Source organism: Carlito syrichta, unplaced genomic scaffold, assembly GCF_000164805.1.
Source record: "Carlito syrichta isolate Samal-C Ts95f unplaced genomic scaffold, Tarsius_syrichta-2.0.1 Scaffold287495, whole genome shotgun sequence".
In the NCBI taxonomy this organism is placed as follows: Eukaryota; Metazoa; Chordata; class Mammalia; order Primates; family Tarsiidae; genus Carlito; species Carlito syrichta.
Genome location: NW_007231591.1, coordinates 241877 through 264029, shown reverse-complemented (window position 1 = coordinate 264029; position 22153 = coordinate 241877). Strand labels below are relative to the sequence as shown.

Genomic DNA, 22153 nt, shown 5'->3' with positions numbered 1-22153 from the left:
CCCCAACCCTCCCACCCCACCCCCCGTTCTATTTCATGATTGAACAAACCTGGAGGCCTAGCTCAGGAGAGGACAGAAGGTAGAGCAAATACCAGAAGTGATTGCTTCTCCATTTCCCACTGAGAGATGGATGGAATTAAAGAGAAAGTTAAGAAAACTGCTACAAATGAAGAAAAACCATTGAAAAATCACGGGTAAACTTAAGAGCCCCAACAAAAACACAGTGCCTGAGAAACAGCTATTGGAGCACAGATAGTGGCTATATCCCAAAATGACTGTACCCAGAAAGTACTTACAGAGATCAGAAAATCATTGGATAGAAATGAATAAAAATCAAGAAATGTAAAAACTAAAAAAATAAATGAAATTCCAATGAAGTTGAACAGACTCAAGAAAGTATATTTAGAAATAACAGAAATAAAGAACTCCATCCAATAAATAAATAACAAACTGACAAGCATAGGTATTGACCAAGCAGAAGAAAAAAACCTCAAAAGTGGAAGACCAAAATATGGAATTAACACAATCTATTAAACATATTTTTATTTTTTTATCTTTTTTATTTTTTATTTTTTATTTTTTTTGAGTTGGAGTCTCACTCTGTTGCCCAGACTGGAGTGCAGTGGCCACTCCCGCCCACCGCAGCCTCGACCTGCTGGGCTCTGGCGATCCTTCCGCCTCAGCCTTCCAAGTAGCCAGAATTACAGGCACGCGCTACCACGCCCAGCTGATTTTTTGATTTATTGTAGAGATGAGGTCTCGCTGCCCAGGTGGGTCTCGAACCCGCGGGCTCAGGCAATCCACTCACCTCAGCCTCCTAAAGGCGTGGGATTACAGGCTGAGCCACCAAGCCCAGCTTATTAAACATATTTTTAATATTAAGAAGAAAGAAAATACTCTCCAAGAGATGTGTGCAGTGTTCTTAAGAAGACAAACCTATGTCTCGTTGGTATACCTGATGAGGAAAAAGAAATGGAAAACACCTTTGAGCAAACATTCCATGAGGCCATTCAAGCAAATTTTCCTCATCTGGCCAGAGACACAACTCTAAAAGCATAAGATATTCAGAGAACCCCTGCAAGACATCTTATGAAAAGACCAATTCCTAGATATACAGTAATTTACCTAAAGTAGGTATGAAAGACGAAATTCTAAAGGCAGCAGGGGAAATAGGTTGGACTACCTACTTGGGAAGACCAGTTAGAATTGCTCCAGACTTACCTGCAGAAAAACTATAGGTCAAAAGGGATTGGACTTCAATCCTTAATGTTCTCAAAGATAAAAATTTCAACCAAAAATTTCATACTCAACTAAGCTGTTTCATCAGTGATGGAGAATTAAAATCCTTCTGTGTCATTCAATTCCTAAATAAACATGCTGCTTCCAGACCAACTCTACAAGATGCTTAAAAAGGTGTTGTACACAGAAGAAAAAAGAAACCAAAGAAAGACCACACACTTCACAAGATCACAAACAAGCACAGAAGCAACAGAGCACAAAACACAGACATGAAAACCAAAGCATACACATATATTAACACAAAAGTTAAAATAAAACAAAACAGCCTTATAATAGCCCTATGACATGGACAAACTTTCACATTTCAATAATAAGCCTAAATGTGAATGGACTAAATGCACCAATGAAAAGACATATAATGCCAAACTGGATAAAAGAGCGCAACCCAACAATATGCTGCCCCAGGAAACAACCTCATGACGAAGGACAGCCACAGACTTAGAGGATGGAGAATAAACTTCCAGGAAAATGGGGGGGGGAAAGGCAGGATATCATAATTTTAATATCACACAAACAACTTTCAAGCAAACCAAAAGTTTAAAAGGTACAGAACACTACATAGTGATAAAAGGTTTAATCCATTAACAAGAAACATCCATCCTAAACATATATACACCCAACACAGAAGCACCAGGATTTATAAAGCAACCTAAGTAAACCAAAAAAAAAAAGACATTGACTCTAACACTATAACTGAAGATTTAAATACTCCACTAAAAACCCTAGTTAGATCATCAAAGCAAAAAATCAATAAGGAGATCAGGAAGCTCAACTTGATGCCTGATCAAACAAGCTTAAAAGATACCTATAAACACTCCACCAACAACCAAATGATATATATTCTATTCATCGCCACATGAAACATACTCCAAGATAGACCACATCCTCAGCCATAAATAAAGCATAAACACATTTTGTAAGATTGAAATACTGCCATGCATCTTCTTGGACCATAGTGAAATAAAAATAAATATTGCCACCAACAAGATCCCACCAAAACACACAAAAACATGGACACTAAACAATAGGATGCTGACTCCCATGTCAACCCAGAAATCAAAATAAAAATTAAAAGATTCTTGGAAATAAATTAAAACAAGACACAGCCTTCCAAAACTTCTGGGATGCCATAAAAGCAGTACCAAGAAAGGAATTTATAGCTCTATGTACACACATCAAGAAAATAGAAAGATCACAAGTTAACAGCCTAACAAATCACCTGACAGAAGTGGAGAGGCAAGATCACCAAAACCCTAACTTTAGCAGAAGAATCCAGAAAACCAAAGCAAAAAAACCCAAATATTGGCTATAGAAGACAAAAATATAAAAAGAAATCAGTCAAACAATCATGCAAATATCAAGTCAAAACTGACCCCAAAGAAATACAGAAGATGGTCAGAGATTACCATGCACACTCAAATGGAAACTCAAAAACCTAAATGAAACAGAGGACTTTCTGACATCACACAACCTCCCAAAGTTGAAACAAAAATAAATTGAGACCCTAAATAGACCAATAACAACCCAGGAAGTTGTCACTATCGTAAGAAAACTACCATCAAAATAAAATAACAAAAGCTCTGGACCAGAAGGCTTTCCAGCAGAATTCTACAAAACATACAAGGAGGAGCTGATACCAATTGTACTGAAAGTATTCCAGGCACTTGAGAAAGACAGAACTTTCCCCAAATCATTTTATGAAGCTGACATCACACTGATACTCAAGTGGAGTAAAGAGTCAACAAGCAAAGTGAACTAAGGCCAATATCACTGATGAACATAGGGACAAAAATTCTCAACAAGATTCTAGCAGATCAAATCCAACAACACAACTCAAAAATCAGCCACCATAACCAAGTAAGCTTCATCCTCAGGAGGCTGGGCTGGTTCAACATTCAAAACATCATAAATGTAATTTAATACATCAACAGATATAAAAACAAGAACCACATGATTATATCATTAGATGCAGAAAAAGCTATCAACTAAATCCAGCATCCCATCTTGATAAAAATCCTTGAACACCTAGGCATAGAAGAAGCATGCCTCAAAATAGTAAGAGCCATCTATGATAAACTCACAGCCAACATATTGCTAAATGGACAGAAATTGGAAGCATTTCCGCTGAAAACTGGAACAAGACAAGGCTGCCCAGTTTTACTCCTACTAGTTGAACAGAGTGTTGTAAGTCCTAGCTACAGCAATCAGGCAAGAGAAGAAAATCAGGGGTATCCAAATAAGAAAAGAGGAAATTAAATGATCTTTCTTTGGTGATGATATGATCCTGTACCTTGAATATCCAAGATAATCTGTGAAAAACCACCTTGCCCTGATAAAGGACTTTGACAAAGTCTCAGGGTACAAATCAACATGCAAAACACAGTCACATTTTAATGCATCAACAACAAACAGGCAGAGAAACTAATAAAAAGCACAACCCCTTCACAATAGCAACACACACACACACACACACACACACACACACACACACACAAAACCTTGGCATCTTCCTAACCAGAGAAGCAAAACACCTTTACAATAAAAATTACAAAACGCTGCTGAAAGAAATCAAAGAAGATACAAAAGAAATATATTCCATGCTCATGGATTAGAAGAATCAACATTGTTAAGATGTCCATCCTCCCCAGGGCAATCTGCATATTAAAAACAATACCTATGAAATTACTAACACCATTCTTCTTAGACCTGGAAACGACAATACAGAAATTCGTATGGAAACATAAATGACCACAAATAGCCAAAACAATCTTTCAAAAGAAACAAAGCAGAAAGTGCAACACTTTAAACTTTATTATAATGCTACAATAATCAAAGCAGTCTGGTATTGGTACAAGAACAGGCATACAGACCAATGAAAAAAGACAGAGATTCCAGAAGCAAAACCTCAATTTCTCAACCAACTCATCTTTGACAAAGCCTCCAACAACAACCACTGGGGAGAGGAGAACCTATTCAGTAAATGCTGCTGGGAAAACTGGCTGACCACATGCAGAAGAATGAAACAGGACCCCTACCTATTACCGTACACATAAAAAATCAACTCCCAATGGATCAAAGGCGTAAACATAAAATCTCAAACTATAAGAATCTTAGGAAATGCAAGAGAAGCCCTTACAGAAATTGGAAAAAGCAACCAATTCCTGATCAAAACCCCAATAGCACATGCCATAATAGATAACATACACTAGAGGCATGTCATCAAACTGAAAAGCTTTTACAATGGAAAATAAACAATTAAGAGAGTGGAAAAACAGTCCACAAAATGGGAAAAAAATTTGCCAACTATATATCTGACAAAGACCTAACGTCTAGAATCTATAAGGAATTCAAACGCACTGAAAGAAAAAAACAAACAAACAAAAAACCCCATTCAAAAGTGGACAAAAGACATGAATAGACACTTCTCAAAAGAAAATATACGGGCGGCCAACAGACACATGAAAAAGTGCTCAGCCTCACTCATCATCAGAGAAATGCAAATCAAAACCACACTGAGATACCACCTAACCCCTGTAAGAATGGACATCATTAATAAAACAAACAACAACATATGCTGGCTTGGATGTGGAGAAAAAGGAACGCTTCTACACTGCTGGTGGAAATGCAAACTGGTGCAACCTCTTTGGAAGACAGTGTGGTGATTCCTGAAAGAACTAGAAATTGACCTTCCATATGACCCAGCAATTCCCCTATTGGAATAAACCCAGAGGAACTCAAATCATTCTACAAAAAAGATACCTGCATACGTATGTTTGTTGCAGCTCTATTCACAATAGCAAAAACATGAAATCAACCGTGTTGCCCATCGAAACTGAACTGGATTTAAAAAAATGTGGTACATATATACAATGGAATATTACAGAAATTGAAAGTAAGGGTAGAATTATAAAATATTTATAATTTTGGTACATAAAATTAGGGAACATGAAAAGCAAATAAATATAATAGAGCATACTAACATTTTCAATTTCATAATATTTTTATATTTCTCTAAAATTATAAAATAAAGTTTATTTAGCTGGCCTGAGATCTTTCTTCATATCCTACACTAGAGAACTAATTTTACTCTTCAGTAAAATAATAAAGACTCATGCTTATAATTCTAGCATTTTAGGAGGCTGAGACAGTAGAATTTCTTGAAGTCAGCCGGGCTCAGAGGCTCAGCCTGTAATCCTGCACCTTTGGGAGGCTGAGGTGAGTGGATTGCCGAGCCCGCGGGTTCGAGACCCGCCTGGGCAGCAAGACCTCATCTCTACAATAAATCAAAAAATCAGCCAGGCGTGGTAGCGCATGCCTGTAATTCCGGCTACTTGGAAGGTTGAGGCGGAAGGATCGCCGGAGCCCAGCAGGTCGAGGCTGCAGTGGCTGGGAGCGGCCACTGCACTCCAGTCTGGGCGAGAGTGAGACTCCAACTCAAAAAAAAAAAAAAAAAAAAAGAATTTCTTGAAGTCAAGAGTTAGAGACCAGCCTGGGCAAGATAGAGAGATCCTGTTTCTAAAATAAAAATACATATAAAAGAAGGAATTAGAGTATGCCAGGTATTTTGCTAACATTAAAAAGTAACTCTCAGCACATTTAATCATTAACAGTTTAAATGTGAGTAAAATAATAACAGAAATAATACAAATTTTGTAATTAACAAATCCCTAAATTTAAGCTCTACCTTAACTACATACTAAATAGTAGAAATTAACAATCTTTTTAAAGTCCTATCAAAATCAAAATGAACTTGAAAAATATTGTTGACATAAGTTTGTTGAGGTAAGTAAATAAAATTTTGTATATGATAATGTTTAAAAGAGTTTAAAATATGCCATTGATTAAATAATTTTATCATTTAGAAATAATCAGTTACTGAGAAATATCCTAGATCTATAATATTTTTTTTCTGCCTGAATTGTCCTATTGGAAAAGTTATTTAGGTAAGAGCAATCTTCTATTTACAATTTGCTTTCCATATCTTCAAAATATTATAAAGGGAGATTTCATATTAGCATAATGTTAGCATAATGTTTATGTATAAACATTATAAAATAATATTTTATACTTCAAAACTAATGCTTCATGAACATATGTGAGATTTCTCCATTTTGGACATCAATTAAAATAAGTTAACTTCTTTGTAATTTAAATTTAGCACATTTTTAAGGAAAACCTACAATGGATTACAAGTGTTATCAAATTTGTAACAAGTGTTAACTATTAAAAACATAATTGTCTCAAAGTTGCTTATAATTTTTAAAAGAAATCAATCTATGACTGTAGAACAAATAAGTATTCAGGAATTTGTACTCCTAGTTCTGAATATTTGCTAATGATCTCTCAGATCCAAGACATGTATCAATTTCTGTTTAAGCTGCAGATTTTGAGTTACACTCACCATTAGGAGACTGTATGAAATTTGATCAAATTGTTAATGAATGTTTATTCACATTGTAATAACTTAATACATAATATATTTTAATATTTTGAGATAGGATTATTATTTCCATTTTAGAGATATAGAAGTTATCTCTGAAGATAGCACTACTAAATTTGTGAGTACTCCAAAATTAATTACTATGAGAATGTCAGTGAGTCTACTTTTCAAATATGTAAAATGTTATAAAAACTACAGGGTATTATAAAATACCTACCTTCTAAAAATCATGGGTCATAAAAACAATTAAAATAATTTTGGAGAAAAATTCAAAACTAAAAAGAAACAGGATGCTTCTGTTTGCTAGAGAATAGAAGACACCTTGGCAAATTACAAAACTAAAATTCATAATTTTTTTTTTTCTTCTTTGGGCTTGAACAGTTAGCTGAAATCAGGGAAAGAACCAAACAAATAAGGAAGTTAACCTTTCCTTGGGACAGAAGTTCACACTCATAAGATCTGAAACATCTGCCTTGGGCCAAACCACAAGCTGAGGACAAGGAATCAGTATGCTGCATTAAGCCTAGATCACTGAAGAGGACTAAGGTGGCTCTGTGTTGATGGTATCCCTGGTTCTTGATAGAGACAGATTCAGACTCCTTAGAGGAAAGTATTTGCAGTTTAAGTACCTAAAAGTCTCACAGAGTGAAGAAAATTATGACTTGAAAATAATTTTGCCTAATCCACAAAAATCCAAACTAATGTGAATGAGATTTATTAGAAGGAACAAACAGCAGACTTAGACCCCCATGTGTTTAAATGTTGGAATATTAGCTAGAGGATACAAAAGAAAATGTAAAATCGTTAAGAAATAATGGATAACATTAAAAAATAAGCAAGTCAGATAAAAACATAAAAGTTATTATAAAAATCTGAAAAAATGAATTAAAGAAGTTTGAGAAAAAGACAACATTGAAATTTAAAACAGAGACCTCTGCTTTTAACTGTAATAAATTAGAGTATCAAACAAACTGTCTCCACAATAGTAACTATAAAGCTTCAGTTCATAATACTAATATTTGTTTTTTTAAGGCATTAGAAACTAAAAACATACAGCTAACACTTAAGAGGCCAAAGTCTAAAAAAGAAGGAATGTGAATTGAAATGAGCCTAACATTCTCTGCCATTTTTCCCTTGAGAAATGACTAATTCACAAGCAGCACTAGGCTGAGACATCTTGCAATGGATGCGTGGCTGAGATCTCTAGGCAGACTTGTGGGATTGGAGAGACACAGATTGTCATTCAGGGCAACTAAGGCCAAGAGGACTTTAGACTCACATCACTTGAAAAAGAATGGCAAGGTATCACTGTTCGTCTACTCTAGGAATTTGTTGATTTTTAAGACATATACAGCAAGAGGCAGAAAGCCAGGCAGGCAGTGGACACTAAGATGCTAAGCTCAGTTTATAAACAATTGTGAGGTACAGTTCTATCTTAGAACTAGGCAGAGTTAGCTCTTCTAAAGAGAAAATAAAATGGAATTCAAGGCCCACCAAGAATGAGCGGCCATGATATAAATGTTAAAAGCACAAGAGTAGGGCAGCATTCACAAACACTAACCTTAGTCTACATCGTTCAATTCTTATTTGGAAGAAGGTAATTTTCTCTTACTTTAAGTGTCTGCCTAAAGAAAAGTAAATTCTGGCTAAGAGAATTGAATATCATCCAGAGTCACTATGGGTTTTCTTACAAAATAGTCATCAGCCTTTCAAGAGTTGCCAGGCATATTATTCTACCTACTAGATTTTTTTTTTATTTTTTTTTGAGTTGGAGTCTCACTCTGTCGCCCAGACTGGAGTGCAGTGGCCGCTCCCGGCCACCGCAGCCTCGACCTGCTGGGCTCCGGCGATCCTTCCGCCTCAGCCTTCCAAGAAGCTGGAACTACAGGCACACGCTACCACGCCCGGATGATTTTTTATTTATTGTGGAGATGAGGTCTCAAGTTGCCCAGGCGGATCTCAAACCCTCCGGCTCAGGCAATCCACTCACCTCAGCCTCCCAAAGTGCAGGATTACAGGCTGGGCCCCTGAGACCGGCGTCTACCTACTAGATTTTTATAGCAAACTTCTAAACTATTAAAGTTATTCGTTTTAAAATCAAGAAAATGGCAGGACTGTACAATAGGCTGTTCCTGTTGACTTTATACTATGTGGTACAGCCAGCCTAACTGCAAAAAAGAAAAAAAAAAGGATGCAATGATTAGAAAAAAAGGAATTAATATATAATTATGCATATTATATACATGGCTAAATTTATAAAAAGTTAAAGTATAAAAAAATTTAATTCTCACAACTATGAGGAGAAATATAAATGTAATGACAAGCACTTGTGGATTTATATTTATATTTACTTATTTATACTTACGTTTGAAAATGTTCTTAATAAAAACATGTTTTAACACAGAAAAAATTTTGATATTGATGATACTATAAATTTTTATGTATTTTCTAGAAAGAAATCAGTTCATATGCCACAAAAGTTTTACCTTCCCACTCACTGCTTTTTCATCTAAGAAACATTCAGAGGTTAGGATAAACTTTTATGTATGCAGATGTTAATGGTGGTATTATTTATAGAAAAAAATTGAGTCTCACCAAAATGTTTGTAAATAATACCATTAAAATCAAGTAAACGGTGACACTTCTATGTGAATGATAATTAGTTAGCTATTTAAAATGTCTTTTAAAATTAATAAAATACATATTCACACAACAGAAATAATGAATACAAAATAACAACTTCAAGTATATTAACAAATCCAAAAATACCTATATTCAGATAACTATCTGTATAATGTCAGAGAGGGGAAGATGAAGATGAAGACAAACATACATAAGTATATTTGATACAAATGTAGTTGTATGGTTTTATATGATGGGAACCAAAAAAAAAAAAAAAAAACAAACAATTACTTTTTGGAGGAAGGGCCCATTGTAGTACAGGCTACCCCACTAGGTAAGTGTTCTAGGAACCTATTGGCATCAGCGTATTAGCTAGCATTGTTGAGAGAGGTTGCGTACAGCTACAGTGAATTTTCTTTTGGAGATTTTTTTCAGTGCATTTGCCCATTTCATGACGAGTGATTTACCAGCATACCTGCCCACACCGCATTGAGAGTTCAGCACTTTTTGACAAACAACCACCCGACTCCCATGCTCCACCCTCCCTATTCACTTAGTCTTGCCCCAAGTAACTTTTGTTGTTTCACAAGATGAAAAATGTCCTCAAAGGGAAACATTTTGCTGATGTGAAAGAGGTGAAAAAAAGAAACGACAAAGCACTAAAAAGCATCAAAATTGATGATTTCAAAAACTGTTTTGAGCAGTGGAAAAAGCATCTTGATAGGTGTATTGCATCACATGGAGAGTACTTTGAAGCTGACTGAAGTTTAAACATGTAAGAATAAATTCACATTTTTAAATAAAAATTTCTGGGTTTTTTGGGTCCCCCCCTCGTGTGTGTGTGTGTGTGTGTGTGTGTGTGTGTGTGTGTGTGTGTGTGTGTAATATATATATGCAATATATATGCATCAAAATAATCATCCAGATTCTGTCTTTTGGGAAAGAAACAAACCCAGATAGATGAGTTTCCATTTTTCAATAAAGAAGTCTAAGGTCTTTCCTCTTTCAATACTAATGTACTCAAAGGTTTAGTACCTTCTACCAGTACCAATATTTTTTTTTTTACAGATCCCTATGTCCATCTTATGTGGTGAAAAACATTTTGTCCTTTGACTACTCTGATTTGCCATGTACTTATAAAAGAATTCTAATTTCCTTATTCTTTTTATCATTTCCATGTTAATACTATAGTGTTTATTTAATGTGATAATTACTAGAAATCAACATATTAGTGAAAAGGAGTTACACTTTTCAAAAAATTAAACTATGAACACCATCTAACAATTAGAGCATATCTTTTTGACATATAACAAATGTGAATATGGGTCATTCTTTATTGATTATGTAGGTTGTTTTCCTTCAGCTGTTATTTTAAAATCTCAGTTCACAGTGGTTGAAATGTTTTGTTGTTTTGTTCTGATATTTTTGAATAACAAATTCTTTAAAAGCAGTTGAATATATATTTGGTCACACACTACAGTTGCCAGTTGCAGGTCTTTACATGTACTTGAAATATATTGTGGTTAATTATATCACTTATTAGACACAAATAAATGAAATTTACATTTTTGCATATTATTTATCTTGCATCCTTTTCTAAAAAATTAAAATACACATAAGAAAATCTGAAGAATTTTTTCTCCAAGAACTATAGAAAAGTAAAAATAAAATCTTTAAATGCATGTGTTCAGTTTTAAAACAAACTATTCACTTTCTTTTAAAGGCTAAATTGGCTAAATGTTGTAAGTTACAACTTCCATCATTTTTTCACTCATTTATAATTTGTTTATTTATTTGGTTCTTAGTGGAATTCTCAACTCCTTAAAAATAGAAGTTCTCTTTATAATTATATTATCTGCAAACAGGTACCTGGCACATCACATTTCTTACCATTGGGATAGAGTTCTCAATACATTCAACAAATTATTTGTCTTATATTCAGTGGTTCAAATCTCCTTTTCATTTTTTATATAAAGTCTTATACATAATACATAAGAAATGGATAAAAAGTTTCAAGGTGAATAGGAAGCAGAAAGAGCAATTATAGACTAAAAATAAAAGATTGTCTTGTAATATTTTCCTTAACCTTAAATCATAATAAAGTTAAATTTACGTAAATGTTGGTGGTATCATACAGGTTATAATATTAAAATTGTGTCATGGTATAGTACAAGGTGTCTTTTTACATGGATCTAGAATTATATACCTTTGTTGTTATCCATTCCACCTACAGCGTACAGCGTTCCAACTGTAGATTTTCTGGGTTTAGTTCTTGGACTTTGCATTAAAGTTCTTCTTTCTGGCAATAGATGATATTTCATTGCTTCCAGAATCAGCTTTTGACATTCCAGGTCATTCTTAAATAATGCATGATTTTCTAAATCAGCCAATATCTGTAAATAATATATAATCACTGTTAATAATGTTTTTTAAAGGAAGGAAATTTAATTATGATTTTATAAATTATTATGGCATCAGTACTTAAAATTAGAAGCTTAACTTCTATGATATTACCTCCATATCAGAGAGGGATGCAGAATATAGTAAGAACAATCACAGTGACAAATAAAAATGAGTAAAATGTTAGGCTTCAAAGAGAGACAGAATAGATATTTTTTTTCAATTTAAAATTATCTGTTATCATTTAGCTACGCAGAGAATAAAGGTACTTCTAAGGATCACCATTTTCATTCCCTTTCAGTTTATAAAAGCTGTTTGTAAGTCAAATATAGCTTCATATGTCATTTTCCCCTTCCTCTGTCCCTGGTAGACTATTTTTCTTCTTGATTCTTTCAAACTCACGTTTTTTCTTAATGGATCCTGTTTCACTTTGGGTGTCAGGAAAATATGTCCCGTAGGTTTAAAAAACTAATGAGTAGAAAATTTAACATTTACTCACTGGCCTTTTCTTTCACATTGACAAAAAATGAACATCTGAACACAAATGTTTATGAGTGAGTGAATAAGTGCATGTATGATGGTATAATGTAATTAAATAATTTTAACACATATTGTAACCTTAAATGAATTTATTTAGCATATCTAATATATTAATTACTGTTAGAGGTATCAGAAAGAATATAAAAACACATAAGATAGTCAATATATTATGTGGAAAAGAAAACAGGATAGATCTAAATCTGAATAAGTACTGAATGCTCTAGAGTTACCAATGCTTTGGAATCATATAAGTAAAAGTTTAATTACACTTTTGACTCTGTTTCCCATTTTTGTATACTAATACCTTAGCTCCTTTCTATGCACTTTTATTTTGAATACTAAAGAGAAACAAAGGTATGGAATAGAATTTTCATTTTTATTATTATTATTATTATTATTATTTTTTTTTAGGGAAGTGGAGTTTTATTTTACTGTAACGTTAAACATATTTTATTTCATTGTATTTTACATCAACTTTCTTTGTTATAAGATGCAAGAATTTTTTGTTTATTTTAGAGTTGCAGGGTGTAAGTGAGGATTTACTACAGAAGTAGGTCATGGAGGTGAAGTTTGGGCTTCTAGCTCGGCCCCCTCTCTGCCTGACAATGGATCAGGTACTCAGTGTGTTGCCACATGCCCGCCTCCTATCACCTTCCTTCCCTCCCTTGGCAATGTCCATTTTCTACCAGTCTCAACCCTGTGCTCATATGACTAGTGTTCAGGGTTTGCTTATGAGCAAGAATATGTGGTATTCAGTTCTTTGTTTCTGGATAGTTCATTTAATATGATGGTCTCTAGTTTCATCCAAGTTGTCATGAAGGCCATGATTTTGTTCCTATTTATGACTGCATAAAATTCCATTGTGGATATGTACCACATTATCTTTATCCAGTCTACTTTTGATGTTCATTTGGGTTGGTTCCATGTATTTGCTATTGTGAATAGTATATGCAGTAAACATGTGTATCTTTTTTGTGGATCAATTTATGTTCCTCTGAGTAAATTTCCTGGAACGGGATTACTGGATCATATGGAAGATATTTTTAGTTCTTGTACAAGTTTATATTCTCACCAACTGTGTAAAACCATCCCCTCTCTTCATAGTCATGCCCGAACCTGTTTTTTAACTTATTAATGATAGCCATCCTTACTGGAGTTAGATACTATCACATTGTAGTTTTAATTTGTATTCCTCTGATGATTAGTGAGGCTGAACATTTTTTCATGTGTTTACTGACTGCTTGTATGTCCTCCTTTGAGAAATGTCTGTTCACACCCCCTGCCCAAATTTTTTTTTTTTTTTTGAGTTGGAGTCTCACTCTGTCGCCCAGACTGGAGTGCAGTGGCTGCTCCCGGCCACCGCAGCCTCGACCTGCTGGGCTCTGGCGATCCTTCCGCCTCACCCTTCCAAGTAGCCGGAATTACAGGCATGTGCTACCATACCCGGCTGATTTTTTTATTTATTGTAGAGATGAGGTCTCACTGCCCAGGCAGATTTCGAACCTGCGGTCTCAGGCAATCCACTGACCTCAGCCTCCCAAAGGCACAGGATTACAGGCTGAGCCACCGAGCCTGGCTCCCTGCCCACTTTTAAAGGAGTTTGTTTTTTTTCCTTTCAATTCATTGGCATTTCTTATAGATACTGGACACCATGACTTCAAAGCATAACACAATTTTTCCCCCCATTTCATAGGTTGTATCTTTACTCTTTTGATGGTTTCTTTTGCTGTTAAAAAAAAAAAAATCAGTTTGGCAAGGTTCCACTTAACTATCTTAGCTTTTGTTGCAATTGCTTTTGAGGACTTGGTCATAAAATCATTGCCTACTCCAATGTCCAGAAAAGCATTCCATGTGTTTTCTTCTAAGATTCTTAAAGTTCGAGGTTTTACACTTAAGTCTTTGGTTCTATATATGGTGATAGGTAGGGGTCCAGTTGCACTCTTCTGCATGTGGCTAGTCAGTTTTCCTAGCACCATTTTCTAAATATGGTTTTCTTTCCCCAATGTCTGTTATTGATGACTTGTCAGAGATAAGCTGGTTGAGGGACTGGGTTTTTATTTCTAGGTTATCTGACTTGCTCCATTGGTCTACTCCTGTACCAATACCATGCCATTTTGGTTACTGTAGTCTTGTAATATAGCTTACAGTCTGAAAATATGATACCTCCAGCTTTGCTCGTTTTGCTGAGGATGTTTGGCTATTTGCACTTTGTTGCTTTCACATAAAATTCTGTATTGTCTTTTCTGAAATTCTGAGAAAAAAATGTTGTTGGCAATTTGATAGGGATTGTGCAATGAATCTGTAGATTTTCTTGGGTAGGATGGACACCTTGACTGTATTGATTCTTCCAATCCACGAGCTTGGGATGTTCGTCTATTTGTATTATCCTTGATATCATTAAGCAGTGTTTTATCGTTCTCATTGCAAAGGTTTTGATGTTTCTGCTTAGGTGGACAACAATTTCATTTTGTGTGTGTGGATGGCTATTGTAAATGGTATTGTGTGCTGCTTTTTTTTTTTAATTTGGTTCTCAGCCTATTTGTTGTACAAAAATGCAACTGTCTTTTGTACATTGATTTTGTATCCTGAAACTGTACCAAAGTTATTTATCAGTGTGAGAGTTTGAGACACTCTCTAGGATTTCCTAGGTATAGAATCATACTGTCAGCAAAGAGAGATAACTTACCTTCCTAATTTTCTATGTGGATACTTCTGATTTCCTTCTGCTGCCTCATTTCTCTGGCTAGAACTTCCAGCAGTGTGCTGAATAGAAAGGGAGAAAGAGGGCATCTTGTCTAATTCTACATCTTAGGGGTATTTTTCCAACTTCTACCCATTAAGCAAAATGTTATTTGCAGGTTTGTCGTATATGGTTATTTGTTTTGAGGAATGTTCCTTCATGCCTAGATGTTCAAGAATTTCTAATCAAGAAGGGATGTTGCATTTTATTGAATGTTTTTTCTACCTCTGATGGGATAACATATGGTTGTTTTTACACTTTTTTTTTTTAGTCACAGTCTACTCTGTCACCCAGATTGGAGTGCAGTGGCATGCTCCCGGCCAATGCAACCTTGACCTCCAGAGCTCAAGTAGCTAGAACTACAGGCACATGCCCCCATGTCTGGCTAATGTTTTTATTTATTGTAGAGACAAGGTCTCATAAATGTTGCCCAGGTTGTTCTCAAACTCTGGGCTCAAGCAATCCTCTCATCTAAGCCTCCTAAAGTTCAGGGATTACAGGCATGAGTCACCATGCCTGGCACCCTTGTTAATGTACTGAATTGCATTTATGGTTTTGTGAATGTTGAATCAGTCCTGTATCCCAGGAATTAAGCCTGCCTTGTCATGGTAGATAATCTTTGAGGTGTATTATTGAATATGATTTGATAGAATCTTGTTGAGAGTTTTTGCATCTATGTTCACCAGGGAAATTGGCCTGTAATTCTTTTTTCCTTGTTGGGTCTTTGCCAGTTTTGAGTATCAAGATGATATTAACTTCGTGAAATTAGCTAGGGAGAATTTTTTTTTCTCAATTGCCTGGAATACTTTCATAAGATTGGTGTCAGCTCTTCCAAACATCCTGTAGAATTCAGCTGAGAAACCATTTGATTCAGGACTTTTTTTGGCAGGGAGTCATTTATAACTGAGACAATTTTCTGTATAGATATTGATTTGTTTAGGGTTTCAATTTCTTCTTGTTTTAGCCTTGGGTGATTGTATGATGCCAGGAAATCCTCTAATTCACCTAGGTTTTCTAGTTTGTTTGTTTTTGCATTCAAATATTTACAGTAATGTCTGATAACCTAGGGATTGTAATGTCCTTTATAACTTTTCTCTCCCTTTCTCTCTCTCTCTCTCTCTCTCTCTCTCTCTCTCTCTCTCTCTCTCTCTCTGTCTCTCTCAGGTCAATCTGGTCAGGGATCTATCTTATTTATCCTTTCAAAGAACCAGCTCTTTGTCTTGTTGATCCTTTCTATGATATTTTTGTCTTCTATTTTATGGTAATTGTGACTTTATTTTAGTAATCTGGACTTTTCTTTTGAAATTAGAATTAAATGTCCTTGCTTTTTCAGCTCTCTCAGGTGTGATGTTACACTGTTTACTTGTGATTCCTCTTTTTTCTTAATCTGAGTGTGCAGTGCTATAAATTTCCAATGTACCACTGTGTTCATAGTATCCTAGAGGGTTTGCAATGCTGTATCTTTGTTTTCATTTGTTTCCAGGAATCTTCTTCTGTCTTGATTTCTATGTTGACCCAAAAGTCATTCATTAGCATGTTGTTTAGTTTCCACATCTTTGTGTGTTTTGTGGGGTTCTTGTTAATGCTGGCATTTATTTGTATTTCACTGTGATTTGAGAAGATACTTGGCATTATTTCAAAATTCTGGAATTTTTAAATGATTAATTTATACCCAAGAATGTGTTCAATCATGGAGTATGTCCCATGTGCTGATGAATAGAATGTATACTCTTTGGTTGTTGAGTGATGTGTTCTATAGATTTGTATTAGGTCCAGCTGGTCAGGTGTCAAGTTAAGGTTCTGGATCTCTTTCTTTTTTCTTTTTCCTGGATGATCTGTCTAGTGCTATTAGCAAGGTACCAAAGTCTTCAACTATGGTTGTATGTGTGTCTATGCCATCTCTTAGTTTATGTAATAGTTTCACAAATCTGGGTGTTTCTCTTGGATATTTCTTGCTAGTGAATTGCGCCTCTGATCATTATGTAGTGTCCTTCCATGTCCTTTATAACTTTTATTGGTTTGAAGTACACTTTGTGTGATATAAGAATAGCTACTCTTACTCTTTTTTGTTTTCCATTTTCCTAGAAGATGAATTTTCTGCCATTTACCTTGAGCCCGTGGGTGTCTTTTGCAGTGAGATGGGTTTTCTGGAGGCAATAAAATGTTGGATCATGTTTCTTTATCCAGTTTGCTACTCTATGCCTTTGTAGTTGTACATTCAGACCATATATTCAAGTTAATTATTGATATTTGAGAATTTATCCCTGTAATAGGGCTCTTAAGAGGTCTTGTGTGTGTGTGTGTATGTGTGTGTGTGTGTGTGTGTGTGTGTGTGTGTGTGTGTGTGTGAATGATCTGTATACTTTGTTATCTCTTTGCTTTTGCAATAGGTAGAACCATTCTTTCATTTCTGTGCTCAAAACTTTCTTACGGATCTCCTGAAAGGTTGGTCCAGAGGTGGTATATTCTTTTAAGGAATGAATGTCTGGAAAGGATTTTAAGTCTCCATTGCTGATGAATCTTAATGTTTAACTTGTGGAGATGGGTTACTATGTGTCTTGGGGATGATCTTCTTATGCAATACCTTGCAGAGGTTTTTCTGAATCTCTTGCATTTGTATGTTCAACTCTCTAGCAAGATATGCGAAATTTTCTTGGATGACCTTGTGGAAGTTTTGTTTCAGGGTGTTCTCAGTTTCCCCTTCTGTTTTGGGGATACCAATCAATTGTAGATTTGTTTTCTTTACACAGCCCCACACCTATATAGGCTTTGCTCATTATTTTTGAGGCTTTTCTCCTTGTTTTTAACAGGTAGGATTAGTTCAATATTTTAATCTTCAAGTTCTGAGATTTTTTCCTCTGCATGATTGATCGATTCTGCTCCTTAGGTTTATTATTGTGCTTTGAAATTCCAGGAGGGAATTCTTCATTTCCAGGATTTCAGAATAGACCTTTCTTAATATATTGGCCATTTCGACTTTTACTTCCTGCATGGCTTGATGACCTTTGCTTCCAACTTCTCATGGTTTTCCTTAACTCTTTTTATCATCCAATGTCTATATTATTTGTCTGTCATCAGGGACAGGTTGTTCTGGGTGGCTTCCATTGTCTGGGGATTGGGTGGTGTTTTTGTAGTTGAACCTTCTTTAAGGTTTTGAGGATTACTGATGATTTTCTTCTAGTTCTTCATCATCTGTGAGGAACAACTCTTCTCTTTTTATTGTTATTTTTTAGTTTTGTTGTTTTGTAGCTAGGAATGGTCTTGTTTGCCTTAAGGATTTTTTTATTTTTAATCAAAATAGTTCACATGGGGAGGGAACAGTTACTCCTGCTCTACCACTCTTGCTAGGCAGTGCTCAGAACTCAAAGCGACTTTCTGTTGCAGAGTTTTTCCCATGATTGAACCAGTCAGACTGACTTTCAACTCCCATTGTGAGCTTTATGCAGCAATCATTTAGGGGGAATGGGTCCTCTGGCTGCTGGGAGCACTGCAGGAGTTTTGGCACCATTAGCAGTCCAGAAACATTCCCACTGGGAAACAGGGCCTCCAGGTCCTTTCACAACTCTCTTACTTCCATCAGTAACCATGCTCAGCACTAAAAAACAGCAGATTCCCTGTCACAGAAGGATCCTCTCTTTGGGCATGTGATGCTGGCAGGAAAATCTTTCTGGTCTGGCAGGGAAGACTGGTTGCCAGATGCTGATAGCAGGCACCAAGTGTGAGCAACTGGCAGGCAAGATTTCCTGGCCTGGCACTTACTGCCAAGTGTCATTGGTGGGAAAGGTGCTCTTGGGGATTGACTGTTGGTGAAAGGCGCTCAGTGTGCGAGTGCATTCCCAGATCCATGCTCCAGCAGTATACTACTATGCCAGAAGCAGGTCTCCTCCTGTGTGGAAACAATGATCTGCGCATGACTGGGAGGAAGATAACTGACATACTGACTCAAGAGCAGTCACTTCTCTAGCACACAAGGCAGGGCTACAGATTCTATGTGAACCTGTTGCTCAGTGGGGATGGTCTCCCCAGTTCCAGTGTTGGCCATTTGAACTCTCTTCTCCTTGACCCTATGTGGCATACAGGGTGCTTCTTCCATCTCAAACTACTCAAGCTGCCTGAATTTATTGGTGACTGGGTCCATCCTCTGTGCTCCACTTGGCAAGAGAAGCATAGGCTAATTACTCCCTGGTGGCCATTTGGGACCCTCTCTTCCAATGGAAAATTTTTAAATAACTAATATTTTACTCTTTTAGTAAAATTTATTTTTTTCATCAAAGAGTATTTCTAACAAGACCCTAGTGATATTTATAAACTTTATATCTATCTTTCAATCTATCTATGACTATTGGTAATCTGTTAAGATATGTTTTTTGCATCTAATCCTTTTTTCTTAGAAGAAAAAAATAATTGGCTTTTATAGCAATAAATTGATACAAACTCACACCTGGGTCTCATAAACTCATTTTTTAAATCTCACCTTTTTCATCTCATTTGACAAAATTTGGGCTGAGTCAATCACTTAAAAAATCTATTATTTCATTTGAAACACACATTAGAAATATCTCAGCCAGATAAATAGTTAAGAAATTATTTTTGAAAGAGAAAATGTTTTCAACTTTTTCCCATTTAGTGTCACAGCTCCAATTCAATGTAGTGCTAGTCAGATCAATCAGTTCAATTAGGTAAATAAATAAATAGCATCTAACTGGAAAAATGGAAGTTAAATTGCTTTTCTTTGCTGATAATTTGATCCTATATCTAGAAAAACCTAAACACTACACCAAAAAAAAACTCTTTGATTTAACAAATGAATTCAGCAAAATTGTAGGATACAAAATCATCATACAATAATTAATAGCACTTCTATACACCAGTAATGATCTAGCTGACAAAAAAAAATCAAGAATTCAATCTCATTAACAGTAGCTAAAAAATATTAAATAAAATACTTAGAAAAAAAAATTTTTTCTTTGAATTGGAGTCTCACTCTGTCATCCAGACTGGAGTGCAGTGGCACCTCCCAGCCACTGCAGCCTCAACCTGCTGGGCTCCGGCGATCCTTCCACCTCAGCCTTCCAAGTAACTGGAACTGCAGGCACGTGCTACCACACCCGGCTAATTTATGATTTATTGTAGAGATGAGGTCTCGCCAAGTTGCCCAGGTGGGTCTCGAACCCGCGGGCTCAGGCAATCCACTCACCTCAGCCTCCCAAAAGCGCGGGATTACAGGCTGAGCCACCGAGCCCGGTTTCGAAAAAAATTTAACAAAGAAGGTGAAAGTTATGTACTAGGAAAACTATAAAACACTGATGAAAGAGATAAAAATTACAAACAAATGAAAAAACATTCCATGCACATGAATCAGAAGAAATCATGTTGTTAAAATCACCATATTATCCAAAGCAAGTTACAGATTTAATGCAATTCTTAACAAGATAACAATGTCATTCTTCACAGAATTAGAAAGAGCAATTTTGAAATTCTCAAGAAACTGAAAAAGAGCCCAAATATGCACAGCAATCTTGAGCAAAAAAAGGACAAAGCTGGAGGCATCACGTCTATTGCTTCAAAATATATTACAAGGCTATAATAAATAAAACAGCATGACATTGTTATAAAAATAAACACCTATACCAATGGCACAGAATAGAGAACCCAGCAATAAAGTCACATACTTACAGACAACTGATTGTTAACAAAGTCAAAAAAGAACACATACTGGAAAAAGGATACCATCTTCAATAAATCATGCTGGGAAAATTGGATAGCCATGCACAGAAGAATGAAACTGAATACCTATCTTTCACCATACACAAAAATGAGTGCAAAATGAATAAGATACTTAAATGTCAGACTTGAAACCATAAAAAAAACTAAAAGAAAACCTAGGGAAAAGTCTTCTGAATGTTTACTTATGTAAAGAATTTTTAATCAAGACTTCAAAAGCAAAAGCAACAATAACAAAAATAGACAAATGAGACTAACATTTAATGAAAAAATTGTTGCACATCAAAACAAACAAAAAACAGTCAACAAAGTGAAGAGAAAACTTGCTGAGTGAGGGAAATATTTGCAAACTATTCATTTGACAGGGAATTAATATTCAAAGCCCACAAGGAATTCAAACAACTCAACAGGAAGAAGACAAATAATCTCATTAAAAATGAGCAAAGGACAGGAATAAATATTTCTTAAAAGAAGACATACAAATGGCCAATGGATATAGGAAAAATTACTCAAAATCATTAATCATAAGAGAAATGCAAACCAAAACCACAATTAGATGTTCTCTTACCCCAGTTAGAATGGCTATTTCTGAAAAGATAGAAAATAACAGATGTTGGCAAGAATCTGGAGAAAAGGAAACTCATATACTGTTTGTAGAAATGTAAATTAGTACAACAACAAAACAGTACAGAGATTTATCCACCATTTGATCCAGCAATTCCACCATTGGTATCTTCCCAAAGAAGAAGAAATCAATACCTGTACTTGTATGTTTATTACACAACAGCAAAGATATAGAATTAACCTAAGTGCCCATCAATGGATAATGCATAAAGAAAATGAGGTATATATAAACAATGAAATACTAATTAGCCATTACCTTAAGTGTAATAATCCAGGCACAAAAAGACTAACAACACACATTCTCACTTATATTAGTGTGATTAAAATATTAATCACATAGAGGTAGAGAGTAGAAACATAGAAAACAGACTAGTGGGAGGGAAGCAAAATGGCCAATAAAAAGCAGCCAGTGAGTTTCTTGCATATAGGAGCCAAAATAGGAGTGCCTCAGCAGCACAACCCACAACTCACCAAAGAAGTGACAGGGCCCAAAGAATGCAAAGAAAACAAATTGATAGGTCTGGATTGGAACTATGCAAACTGTCTCAGATAACCAGAACAAATAACAAATAACAAATAAGCAGCCTCTGGGTATGGTTGGGGAAATGGGGTTCTGTGTTCCTGTCATTGACTTAAAAGGCTTCCTGAGTCTCACAGGAAATACAGTCTCTCAAAGGAAACTGCCTTATCCACAGCCGTGAGCTACTGAAATCCACATGGAGTGGTGTTTGCAAAAATGCTCCAGCTGCCATTTTCCGAGAACC

General features: G+C 35.5%; 1 protein-coding gene across 1 annotated transcript in view; it reads right to left on the bottom strand.

The window, feature by feature from the left end:
* Window positions 1–22153, bottom strand: part of KLHL1 (kelch like family member 1) — a gene marked incomplete at its 5' end in the record, with an annotated part of 353122 nt that overhangs the window by 150641 nt on the left and 180328 nt on the right. Inside the window, one exon of the mRNA XM_008052763.2 lies at window positions 11568–11754. Within this exon, the coding sequence (XP_008050954.2) occupies window positions 11568–11754 (187 nt within the window). The remainder of the gene's footprint in view (window positions 1–11567; window positions 11755–22153) is intronic.